Source organism: Ischnura elegans, chromosome 7 (genome assembly GCF_921293095.1).
Source record: "Ischnura elegans chromosome 7, ioIscEleg1.1, whole genome shotgun sequence".
Classification (NCBI taxonomy): Eukaryota; Metazoa; Arthropoda; class Insecta; order Odonata; family Coenagrionidae; genus Ischnura; species Ischnura elegans.
Window position 1 is genome coordinate 28,443,360 of NC_060252.1, and position 13,848 is coordinate 28,457,207.

At 37.9% G+C, this 13,848-nt stretch overlaps 1 protein-coding gene across 3 annotated transcripts in view; it reads left to right on the forward strand.

Annotated features, from left to right (window-relative positions):
- Nucleotides 1-1,106: 1,106 nt before the first annotated feature.
- The window catches only part of LOC124162088 (telomeric repeat-binding factor 2-interacting protein 1-like), a 35,735-nt gene continuing 22,993 nt past the window's right edge, over nt 1,107-13,848 (forward strand). Inside the window, exons 1-3 of one of the 3 annotated variants that reach the window (XM_046538466.1) lie at nt 1,107-1,217; nt 1,330-1,506; nt 8,732-8,889. In XM_046538466.1, the coding sequence (XP_046394422.1) occupies nt 1,393-1,506; nt 8,732-8,889 (272 nt within the window). In that variant the 5' untranslated portion in view covers nt 1,107-1,217; nt 1,330-1,392. The remainder of the gene's footprint in view (nt 1,218-1,329; nt 1,507-8,731; nt 8,890-13,848) is intronic. The other 2 variants (XM_046538465.1, XM_046538464.1) reach the window with 2 other exon arrangements.

Genomic DNA, 13,848 nt, shown 5'->3' on the forward strand with positions numbered 1-13,848 from the left:
AAACGAGTGGACGTTTCCTCCATGGAGGACTAATTTTGTGATGGAAATTTAAAAAACATGTTTTATTTCCATTCAATTTTAAGTTATTACTTTTACACCAGCCAATCATCTGTGCTACTGATGAGCGTGCCATATCAATCACCTCCCCTGTCTTATTACCAAAACTCAGAGTAGTAGCATCATCAGCGTATAAAATGACTTTACTCTGATGCAAATGAGATGGTAGGTCGTTAATAAAAATGATTTCCACATCTGCGGGCAACAAATCAGCAGCTGTTTGAACGGCGTTATGTATCTAATGTGCGATGCAGAACCGTTTTGATAACTTGTGATGTACAGGCCTTATATCTGAAGGGATGATTATGAAAAACATGCTGCAGCATAGAAAGACAACCTTCTGCTAATGTCAATTTCTTTTCTTCGTCTCCATAAGTTGTTATTACTAAAAATTTATGCATTTTGGAGGAAGAATCGGGCAGTATTTAAATACCTTTTATGTTCTTGGGTTCTTCATCTCCAAGTGCTTCGAAATATCATTCCTACTGCCGTGCAAAACAGGAAATTATCCGTTACATTTCACACATTTGACAAATTTATCACTTCTGGATTTTTTTTTAAATAAAATGAGGTTCAATTCTTAGATGACCTTTGAATTTGCATCCTCATTTGTATCTAAAAAAATCTCAAAAAATAAATTATGTCGTAAATTATTTACAAAAATTTAATCGAAAACTCTGTCAATACATACATACGTAATTTCATGAAAATATTTAATAAGTTGGTTAATAAATAAAATAAAATTGATTTTTATAAAGCAAATTTATTTTTTAAAGTTATTTTAATCCAATCCTCTATTTATTTCTTAATTATTAATTCATTAATATGTATAATTTATTCCCAGAATTTTCCGTAGCGTAAGTAAGCAGCAGAAGTTCAAAATACAGCAGTGATACAGTGAATCCCCATTTTAGCCATGCACTACAACGATGCGCTTCCCAACCGTGACGTCACGCCGATTTAAAAGGCGCCATGAAGGGAAGGGAGCGGAGGGGAGATGTTGCCTACAAGGCGAACCATGGGTAGGGGTGGAGAATGGCGGGTCTACTTGCTTATATGGTTTCTCGTCCATTTCCGTTCCTGTTTGTGCGCACGGATATGAATGGATGTCAACATCTTAGGAGTCGTGCGTGGTGGATGAGTTTCGCGCCAAAGTATGGGTATGTCTATGAAATGTTTGGTTATGCACTTGGTTAGAAATTTGCAAGAGCGGCCAATTATGTAATGTATAAGATTGCTGGTATTGATTAATGTTATGATTATTTTTCCCAGTAGCTGAAGCTGTTTTCGCTATCTTTGTTGTAGCTGTCCAAGGAATTAAATGTAATTATAGTGATGGACAGCGTACTACCGGTACTTTTTCTTGACGATGAAGGGACACCTTTGGAGTTTGCCCTACGAGGATATTCTTCGGACTCTTCTTATTCTTCTGTGTCTCTGCTAATAAAGGTACATATTGCCTATGCCCGACATATTTCATAAGCGCGTAAGTACATCATACTTGCGCCCTCACGACGATTTGAAAAACGCTAAATATTACGCTAACAATTTGTCGTGTTGAAGACATTTCAATTCTAATTATGAGTTAACTTAAGCGACTGGCATGACCTGTTAAAATGCTTGAAAATAATGTGATAGAGACGTTTGAATACACTTAAAAAGCCGGAACTGCCCTATGAATGTGCGGAAAATCTACTTCAAAATCCAATGAAATGTTATTATTGTGGTAAATCATAATAAATGAAAGAAAAACGCCTGATCACTACTCTGCAGTCATTTACAGTGGTTGGATCGATCTATTTGCTTTTATATTCCGAACTTTTAATTCAAAGAAAACTCCAATTCATACCCTTCAAACGAATGTAGCTACATTTATCGGCTCATTCTAAGGTCTCAATTTTGCTGACTGGCCCGATTCTGGGTCTAATCGAATGAAATATCCATCATGACGAATCCAAATGCCACCAATGCCTTAGCAAAACTGTTCAATAGATTTTATTTTTCATGTTCACTAATGGCTTCTGCATGTCCTTTTGTAGAATAATCCCTCATCATCAATTAGCTTATTCATGTGGTTCATCATATTATACTATGCTATTACATTACATTGCTCTGCCGGTCATCATCATGTATTAGCACATTATTCATATCAAATTCAAGATCTTGGCATTGTAGAAGTTAATTGGTATAATTTTATAATTTAAACGTATAATTTACATTAGACTCTGGCAAATCATGTCATGTTAATTTTTTTGCTACGTATTTTCATTCTCTTTGATGTCATTAACCCATTATTCCCCAGACTGCATATAGGGCTTTTACCTTAGGTTATTTCGTATTTTACGGTTTAGTTTGGCCTAATTAAGATTAATTTTCAGAAAAAAATATTATATTCATCATAATATATGATTTACATAATGTTGCGTTTACGCAACGCTGGGAAAACCCCGGTAAATAAAAACAAAAAATAACTTTTTAAAACTTAGGTCGCGTATTTTATTTTTCATCGTCTTTTCTGATGTAATGTTCAATAATATTCAGCGTCGAATTAAACGTAGCACTTTTCACAACATAACTTATCTTTGATTTGCACACTCGACATCTTTGCCGGGAGTTATAAGTATGCTTGCGGATGAAATGCCTAATTCTCCCTTCACGGGCATCTCTTGGTATGTCATTTTTCCTAATGTGTCCCGCAAGCGGGCACCGATTTTTATGCCAAATCAGCATATTCATCAGCATTGTATTGGAAACGATTACTTGCCTCAGTAAAATTTTACGATCTCAGACCGAAATTCTAACAAAGGAATTTCTTTGCCCGTGACTTTGGCGTAAAATCACCACGGAATCACCTTTGGACTATCAACCCCTTTTCGGAATAGAGGTTGTTTTGCCCTAAATCTGGATATGGTAACATGCAACATAATTATCGAGTAAATCTACCCCTCCCTTTCCCTGATTGTAATCGTTGATGATATTTCGATTTTCCTCGGGAATCTTCGTGAACACCTTTCACGAAATATCACTTTCAAGTTCCGCCTCTCCATATGGCAAATATTGATAAAAATAGCCTGTAGAAGAGACCAGACACCACGATGTATAACCTACTCTGAATTGTTCCCAACGAATAACATGTTAACTGTGTGCAACCTGAAATATGGACCATTTGGTAGGAAAATTCCTAACTGAATGGAATTTTCGTTTAGTCTGTTGAGAATAGATCCGACTTTCAAAAATTTATCACTTTGTGTAGTTGAGAATGAACGGAGAGCTGTCACTATTTATTTAGGTAATTCATCAAACCGAATCTGCGTCATACATTGCCTCACAATTGCGACAGACATCTCCTCTTAGCTTGTCCAGTACAACTTAGTGCGCGGTAATATATGATACCCCGACAACATTGGGATTCCAATTATATTTTTTAAATCTGCCTTACTCTGAGTAAATGCATGGTTATTTATCTCCTCATCGTAGTTATTTGAGTAGCTCAAAATTGTGTTAAAAAATAAGTGTTTCTATTACTTTTTTCACGCAGAAATTCGGGACTACTACGGATGTAGATTCTATTTTGTCACATTTAGATGAACTTGTTTGTTCTCTGCATCTTTTGCCTGGGCGTGCGCGTTAACTGGACGATTTTTCTTTAGATACTACTTGAGTAAACTGTGATTTGCCTTGAATTGCCTACTGCAATCATCCATACTTGAAATACTGAGAAGATGTAATCCCCATTGTAGTTCCAAAGTTAAGAAAATATTACACATCACCTCTCCTGTTAATTTATATTCTTCAGGTACCTTCTTGACGGTTCTTCTAAAGTATACGTCTGAGGCGTAGAAATAACGGGTAAAATTTTCTTCACATTTAAATCTGAATGAAACCCCTGGATGAATCATTTTGCAAAACGCCGAGCAAAAACTACTGCGGTATTATTGATATGATTACTGGATGAGAGATAAAGATACATTTCATAGGACTATCTAACTGATACGAATCCAATTGAAGCTAGATTATTAGCCTTACATCACCTGAGCGATAAAAGAAAAAATAGGTAACTCAGGATTGCACGGAGAAAATTACAATGAGTGAATAGAGGAACACTCCAACTTCCATCACAATCCTGCTTCAACTAATACGTTTCTCATCCTCTCATTCTACCATCTCTGAAACTGAATGCATCTGAAGCTGAATTTAACGTCTACTAAGTAATCCTTCCACTCAACGACATGGGAGTGACATTGCCCTGTATCGGTTCCACGTGTGGGCGCAAGTTTGACCCCACGAAGTACCAGTGTTCAATGTAAACTTCGTACCGATGGCCATTTTGGAATTCAAGATGCCATTCACCTTTTACTTTGTAAACTCACAACCTTTGAGTGCCAAAAATGCAGCTAAACTGCCTCCAAAAGACTAAGTTGTCGATTAAAAGCCATACTGACGAGTTTCGTTATGCTTTGAGAAAAGCTCTCTGGTCTACCAGAGAATTCCCATCGTTGCGTAAACGCAACATTATTTACAACAACCATATTTATGCCAGTAACGACGGAAGTTTGTGACAAAAATAAACATGATGAATAAAGAAACTTCGAACTAAGAGAAAACATTACCTATAGTAAGAATACTCAATAAATATTTGTAAAAAATAATTTACAATATTTAGTACTTCAACTCTTCGAAATAGGCAAATTTCGAAGTAAAATAAAAATTATTAGTTTAATGAAAAAATTTCCGAAAATAACTGAATAAGAACAAAAGGTATTTCAGGAATTCAGAAAACCAGAGAAAAAATTATCCTGACGCAAAGGTTTTTTGTAATAATTACGATTCTATAATGTTGCGATTACGCAACGCTGGGGATTAATGGGTTAATGACTTTCTTGATGTAAATGTTAAAAATTGGTAGTAACAGACCACAGACTTCTGTTATTCCTTTTTTTATTCTTTATTCATAACTGCTGGGTCCTGATTTTATCACCAACACTTGGTTGTTATATAAACACTGTAAAGTACTCCAATTTCTCTCAGGATTCTAAGCAGTGAATTCCTATCCACATTATCAAAAGTCGAAGAAGACTTCCAAGAAGAAGTCCACAAACTCAATGATCATCAGCTTTTATTCTTCCCTATGAGCAGCCTAATGGCCAAAATTGCTTCTCTTGTGTCTTTGCCTTTTCTGAATCTGAAATGGCCCTTTTTCTGAATCTGAATTGGCCGTTTTTCTGAATGGGAATTGGTCCTCTTCTGCTTTTTGTTCCATTTTTCTGTAGATGAACCTTGTTGGTATTTTCAATACTGTCATCAGGCATATGGTCCTAAAATTGTTGCATTACTCTGCTCTTGTTTTCCTGGATGGGGAATGATTATATTCTTCTACAAATCCATTGGTATTGGTATTTTCTGTATTTTTTCCGACATCCGGAATTAATTCTGTAGGAATATACCACTGCAATTCCACATGCCTTACTTATCTCCTGTTCCCTCACTGCTGCATCAAATTCTTATCTTAAATGGGTTCATTCTCCTACTTTTTATTTTTGTTTATTATTATAGTGTTGGAAAATTGTTTAGACCCATATTTTTCCATTTTTCAATTCATGCCCAGCTTCTTGAGCCATTTGAGGGGAAAAATCAACAGGCTTAACCATTTCGCTGGTAAGTTAATGGCATCACTGACTCTTGATGTGCAGTTCACCACTTCTGTGCTACTCCTTAGCCTCTCACATCCATCTCATGTGGGTTGTTTTTATTAGGGATGGGTCGAATAGTAGATTTCTCGAATTCGAATATCGAATTCGAATATTAAATCATTGCTCGAATATTCGAATACCTCGAATTTCGAATACCTCGAATACTAAACGATGAATGTGAAAATGTTCGACTAGGTCGCCTACGCAGCAGGAAACCCAAGATTTTGGCGAGTAATTGTGATTGCCTTTAAAGGATTAAAACAGGAATTTAGCTGATTAATGGAATATTTTAATTTTATGTAAACAATAGGGTAGTTTCCTTCATTAAAGAAAACGAAAGGTATTGATTGTGATTCGTTACCCACCATTAGTGTATTCATAATATACAAATTATTTCGTTCTAGAAATACCGGTTTAGACTAATGGCAATGTTCAATTTTACCTCATTTGAAAAAGGCCAGATTGGCGCCTATGCGATGCCACTCCACGTGACATCACAGGGACCTAGTTTCTACTCGAGAGGATCGGTGTTTTACATCGTCTGAGGTTACCAATGCATGCATGAGGCACAGAGCTCAGGGAAACATGTCTTAATAATCACACAGTCTGTTTGATAAGGTATTAATAATCCTATTTAAGCCAAGCGCTACCACCTAGCATGGCACTCGGCTACCTGCTAGCATCCTGCGTCGTAATAGCGCTCAGAGCCTCGCCCCAAGGTCACCTCACTTGCGGCAGCGGGAACCAGAACGATGTCACGCAGAGTTTTTCCCTGCATTCATACTTACCCGTCGCGTTTTCGCGCGCTTGAGAATTTTCACTTTTCATTTAATCGCGAAAAATAGATATCGTCTTATAAAACTCTAAAAGCGTTAAATACGTACTTCAGGAGTATTAATATTGCGATTTAGGCAATAAAAAATAATAGGAAACCACCCTATTTGAGCATTACGCCTCCGTCGTATTTCTTCTTCTTCTTCCCGGTATTTATTTTCCTGCGCAAAATGCTTAAATAAAGTCAGAAATATGTCGTGTTTGGTCTTATTCTTTTTTAAATTACGCGCACATTACTAATATTTCAATCCAATAAAGGTGTAATAACAATTGCCGAAAGTCTTTGTTAGACACCTTTCCGGCTAGTAGATGACTCATGCAGCAGTTGACCTCGAGAAAGGGGGAAATTCGAAGCAGGTAGGTAGAAAAAGGTCAGTGGGTGAGAAAAGGGGGTGGGTGCGAGACACGTTTTTATTTTCTCGCGTAACTTGATATTTTTTGAAGCTAAGGTTTTTTGTAATACAATCCCTGCGCGAGCTGGGATCTTTTGTTTGATTTCGGAGAAGAGGAAATCGTCAAGAGTGGGTGAGGCGAACGCTGAATGGAGGGGGATAGCAGATCGTGGGAAATGCGCCAATGTCACTATCCCACGGCACTGAGTTCCTCCCTATGGTAGTTTCATCTCCTGGGGAAGATTCAAAATAAGTGCCTGTCATTATTAGCCACAAAGGACACACGTCAAACACCTCCTCTCATTTTATCAAAAGATGGATGCGGGAAAGTGGTCAGTGGGGAGAAAGAGGGAAGGGTGAAACACGATTCTATTATTTTCCGGTAACTTGATATTTTTTTCAAAGCTGAGGTCTTCGTAATACGATCCCTGCACGAGCCGGGACCTTTCTTTTGTTTTCGGGGAAGAGGAAATCGTCTGAGGGGGTGGGGCGAACGCTGAATGGATGGGGATAGCGGATCGTGGGAAAAGCGCCAATGTTGCTATCCCACGGAACTGAGGATAGGGGACACCTGGGATTTTCGGATTTTTTTCATCCGATCAATTTCGGTTCCCCACGTCCAACTCTTTTCACCGCTTGAACCCGTGAATTTGATGTATTTCGTCAGCTTGCCTAAAACGGCGCTGCGTGCAGGAGACGACTAGAGTTCTCATTTTTCCGAGTCAACTACCAACGACGTGCGAGCGACAGTGTATGACGCGAAATTCAAAGTATTCGAGGTATTCGAGACGGTACCTTTGGCATAACTATTCGAGATCTCGAATATCGAATACTTTCTATTATTCGAGGTATTCGAGTATTCGCGGATACTATTCGCACATCTCTAGTTTTTATTAAAACTCAAATGAGCAATTCTTTCTGCCCAGGTTCGGGTCTCTCTTAATTAGTTAATGAGCCAAAACTGCAGCAATTCATGAAAAGTGAGCTCTAACTTTTGCATTTATTCATTTTAAAGTTAATGTAAAACGGCTAAGTGAGGGAAAAAAATGTTGCTCTAATTTATCTTTCTCTTCCATCAACTAAATTCCATTAATACATTATGATATTGGGTCTGAGTAAATGACCCCTATGACCTAGAATGTTGGGGTTCCCATTTCGTTACCAAATTCAATTTTCTCGTGGATTGCTTCTATGTTTAGACTCTGTTAAACTGTTCTTCCAGATATTGCTTCCGTCTCTTCACTTTGTCTTTGATCATCGATCCTCCAATTTTGTCCTTTAGAGTAGCACTGGTATTACATTCTATGCTTTGCCCTCAGGGCGTTTCCTTCTTATCCTACAGGCAGCCTCCTCCTCATTTTCCACGTACAGGATTGTTCCGTACATCTTTGCATATATTTTTCATCAGTATTTTTCTATTGTGTTCATTTCTGCAATTTAGAGAACTTCCTAATAATTTGAAAGCAAATTATTCTATGTTGTCATTTAAGAGAAACTTAAATATCCTCCAGGATAAGAACTATTATTCTGCAAATGAATATCTATCTTGATGTTTTTTTTCTAAGTATTGATATTCTTATTTCTTTCTCATACAGTAATTTTTCAATCTATTGTAATGTATTCATGATGCATCGTATATCTTCTTGTAAGGTCTTTAGATGAAATAATTTTTTATTATGTATTTTACTTTCTGATTTATTGTAAATTTATAGCATTGTTGATCAATTTTGTTGGTTTCTTGAAATCGTGTCATTTTAGAAAGGCGGAGGAATATTGCATGTGAAGAGAGATGGTCCCCACACAATACTACTGGAAAAACCAGAATCACGGATGTTTTGTGAGGGAGAGTGTTTTAGTATCATGTATATTACTGACTGTTGTGAAGCAAATCGTCTTCTTGACCTCAACAAGTATAGGTAATGTTTTATTATTTTTAATATTTCATATTTTTTTATCAACAGGCCAAGGCCCAATTACAATATCTTTATAAAATGGTGATATCATATCATACATAGCCAAGTACATATTGTAAAAATTATGAAACCTCAACACAGTAATAAAATAAAAATGAAAAACAATTACATGCATAGTTGGAGGACAAAAGGTAATTTTTGATTAATATTCACACACTTAAATAAATAATAGCGAATTAAGTATCAGGAAGCATCCTATCCAGTATGCCTCTCTGGAACTTCATAACAGAAGGCAAATAAGCAAAAAATTGGTCCAAGTTATGACATGAGTTTGCATCATGCATTATTTGCTCAAGTGGGGAAAAGTAAGTGTAATAACGTGAACGATAACTAGTAACAAAAGGAGTGTCATCTTGTGGAATAAGATAGAACTTTGATGTGAATTTCACTTAGTAAGGCAGGGGAATCAACCAGGTTATTAAACAGCTTATATGGAAAAATAATATTAGAGCTCTGCCTTCCCTTGTACATATACGGAAGATGAAATATAGACAAGACACCAGAATAGCTATAGTCTTTATGAAATAATTGAAACGTATTAGAAACCATACAAACAAACTTGCATTGGATGGACTCTATGGCATTGATATGAGAGACATAGTAAGATACTACAGAACAGTACTCGCAAATAGCTCTAACTAGAGTGGTGTACTGCACTTTGTAAATAGTTTTCTCCAAATTTTGAAATAAAGACAATGGGCTTAAAATGATTTTGCTTGAATATAAATGAAATGTTGCAGAAAGTTAAGCTTGGAATCAAATATTACTCCTAAGTCTTTTACGTGAGTTTGTGATGATAGAATATTTCCTTTGAATTTGTAATGAAATTGATATGGTATTTTTTTCCTATGAAAAGAGACAGTATTGCACTTTTTAATATTCAAATTCAGATAGTTCAGACAACACCATGTTTCAAGCCTTTGTGGACAGTTTTGTAAAGATACAGTCAGTTTCAGTACGAATGATTTGGAAAATCTTCACACCATCTGCATAGAGTAAAAAAGGAACTGGATCAAGGACATCCTTGGTATCAATTATAAATATGCGAGGGTTGTACCAAAAGTAAGATTCCCAATGAGCTACAATGTTGAGCGAAGATACAAGGCTAAATCCCACAATATTGCCGTGCGCAGTGGTTCCCTTAATCTCGAATTCTCTTGTCCGCGATTCACTGTGTTGCTCATTATTGGCTTAGCAACTGTCAACAACGAAAGTGATGATCCCCATTCCCGCCAAGTGTGAGGATCAAGCAGTAATCCCATTTCTCCTTGCAAGGAAGTTAACGCCATTGGAGATTCATCAGCAACTGACTGAACTTTATGGTGAAGAGTGCATGTCCGTTCAGCACGTCTGCAAATGTTGCAGGGCTTTTGCTGAGGGTCGCACGGAAGTTCACGATGAAGAACAGAGTGGAAGACCACCGGTTTTGGATTGTCCAGAAGATCAACAGTGAGCTGCTCAAAGATTGGAGGGTCACTGTCCATGAATTTGTTGAACGCATTTCTGAAGCTTCTCACGGCACAATTGAAAGAACTTAAACAGAAATGTTGGGTTATTGCAAGATGTGTGCTTGCGGGGTCCCCCGGATGCTTATTGACGGACTCATGGAGCAATGCCTTGACACTGCTCGCAAATTTCTTCAACAATTTTAAGGTGGGGGCAACAAGGAGAAGTTGTTGGTCTCTATCGTCACCGTAGATGAAGCGTGGGTATTTTATTATATCCCCAAACAAAACTCTTAGGTGGCAAACGCTTCAAGAGCGACGATGAAGTCCGAGCAGAGGTCACACACTTCCTCAACGGGTTGGCAGGAGACTTCTTCGACTTAGGGATAAAAAAGCTGGAGCACTGTCTTTAAAAGTGTGTAAAAAAAATAGAGACTACGTTGAAAAATGGGCAAAAGTGTAAGCTTTTTAACGATGTGAAAAATAATATATATAAAAAAAGTTTTGTATTTGTAAAAAATATGGGAACCTTACTTTTGGTACAACCCTCGTATTTAACCTTTTTCCTACGAAAGACAAAAATATGCAACTGGATGTATCTTGACTAGGGAGATGAAAGCTGCAAATTTTCGTCAGAGTTTATCCTATGCAGGTGAAAGAATGCTGAATACAGTGCAACCTCGATATAACGACACCCCACGGTGCACTAATAAACACTCGCTATAGCGAATTGTCGCTTTACCGGGGGTGGAGCAAATAATAGCCAATATACCTGTTGCAGACAGATATACAGGAATAGGAGTGGTGCGGCGACAGATGAACATCTATCCGATAAACGTAAGCATAAATTCAGACGAAAGGCGATGTTTTTTGCATCACTAAATTTCCTTACTCGAACAACGACTAACTATTCAAACCATTTATAAGCGCCGCACTGAAAAAAACCATGGAAAGCATTGTTTCGTCAATCATTATGCGAATGCACAACCGACGAAGTCATTTTTCTATGCACTTAATTAGTTCATTTACGTGATCATTCTATTATTTTGGTATTTTCCACTGAAAATTCAAAAATTAACTGACAAAACAGTATCGCGGTTATTTAATGTCTCAAAGGTTTCCATTGGTGTATGTTTATTGTTTCTGTACGTTAACCGGCAGTGAAGTGAAATAACGCATTACATTTGTTTCTACCGGTGGAAGGTTGTATAACGTTCCCGCCTTGGGAGACTTTTTCTATCAGATAATGTAATATCTTCATCATCTACGGTAAAAAGTTTGCTAAGCTTGAAAAATGATGTGATTAAAATTACCGTTGTTGAAAAAAAGTTTCTTTTTGAGTGTTGCGCTCGCGACGTATTTGAAATGATACACCGAGTTTACCACGGCACTGCAAACGAGAGTTAGTTGTTCTGTGAGTTCTTCCAGCGGCCACCAGGGCATGCTCGGCTACCCACGTAACAAAAGAGAGCGCCAGTACGACTCCGACCAATGACCCGAATAGTTCACCCTTGTAAATCCGCAACGGAGAATAAATACGTCCATCCGGACAATTCACGCTGAGTATCATTGCTTCGTACATCCTACATCATCGCTAAGGCGCACTACCTACCTTTAGAGGCATCATTGCAAGAAATACCTCATACTGCAAGGGTTTTGTCGGTGAGTTGTATGTAAAAAAAGTTCCGTTTCGTCTATGTTATATGACGCGGGGAATACTTCTAAAGATATTTATGATCGGAGTCCTCTCTTCCATGACTTCAGGTTTACACCGCAGGCATCACCAGGGGAGTTGTGAGGGGAGATAACGCTTTGGTGCTTCGCATTAGTATAATCAACCTTCCGCACTCTTAAAATTCTCGATTCGCAATCTATCCCTAAAATACTCCGCTTCAGGCTTGGGCGTAGCCCCTTTCTCAGAAGTTCTCGCAGATTTGAATGGGCAAAACCACCCGAACAAAGCTCCTTATAACTCTTCATCGTCTGCATTCCTTGGGCGCTTTTGTTTTTTTTTTTAATTTTGCAGAGCGAATAGGAAGATAAATTAATTTCGACACTCATATTACTCCTTTATTTTTATTTTCTCGCTTAGACGTGTTTGGTGTTTTTTTGGCCATGGTGACTGCCATCAAATGCTTTCTATTCACGCAACTCACGGACGTGCGGGTATGCTGCCCACTGCTTTCTGCCGCCCGAGGAACAAAAGAAGATTAAGCATTCGCGAATGCTAATGCCACAATATTTTCACCAAAATTAACTACTTATTTATCGAACGACAGTTTACCACATAAATTTGAGACTGAGCACTCCATTAACTTCATTTCTAACAGATCGCTAGCAATTACAGAGGTTAAGGAGTCTTGATGAAAGTCTTCCGGCGGTGAAACCCTCGCTATGGCGAGAGCCAACACCAAAAGGGTCTCCTAAAAACGAATTTTTTAACACGCGTATTGTAGGGTCAATTGACGGTGCATCGGCTATCTCTCGTTATAGCGGGAGTGTCGCTATATCCCGTACTCGCTTTAACGAGGTTCCACTGTATATATGTTTCCTAGCTCTCTCCCATTTATGACGGTCGTGGGTGTGCGATGTCTTTGTTTCGGGTCCCAACTCAGCAGTAGACTTTACCCTCAAAATCTGGGAGCAGGTACCTGGACCCCTTGTCTAATATTTCCTCTCTTAGCGCTAAGGGACCGTGGTCATTCAATTGTGCATGCAGTCATTTTGCGAAATAAATATTTGTTCCTTTCTCAAAAAAATATAAACTAAGAATTGAATTCTTTGTCTTTTGACAAGCATTTACAGTTTTCAAACAAAATTCCATGATAAATATGAACTTATATTTCGATTTCAGTATAAACATCAACATGGAAATTGTTGCTGCATTAATATTGAAGGTAGAGCTTCAATTCTCAAAATCAAACAAGGAATTCAATTCGAAGTCTAAGCAATAAATATCCATATAGCTAATTCATATAAACAAAGTATGATTCACCGCGAACCAATGCCGCTGGTAGGGCTATGAACCCCAAAAGGAGGGAGGCCAACTGCCCTCGTAGTCAGAGATAGTGTGGAGCCCCCACTAGGAAGGGTCGAAAAAGGTTGGTGCTGAGAGTGTCAGATTATCAGTGAGACCCTTCTTAACGAATGTCCTGAAAAATGTTCTGCATGGAGGGGACGGAAGAGTCTCTTTGGGCTCAGTACAGCAGTCATGCTAAGGCGAGAGCACCACCGTCTCGAAAGGGTTAATAGCATGGGGCCCAAATTGGAGCCTTGTGGTACTCCAAAAGCAGCATAAAAAATGTTGGATTTTGAGGAATTGATACATATTCACCAGAAGTGGTCTGTCTGATAAATAGCTTTCAGACCAGGCATTCAGAGTGCCAATAAAACCAAGTGAATTTAGTTTCCTGAGGAGAATTTTGTGATTAACTGAGTCAAAAAGCTTTAGAGAACT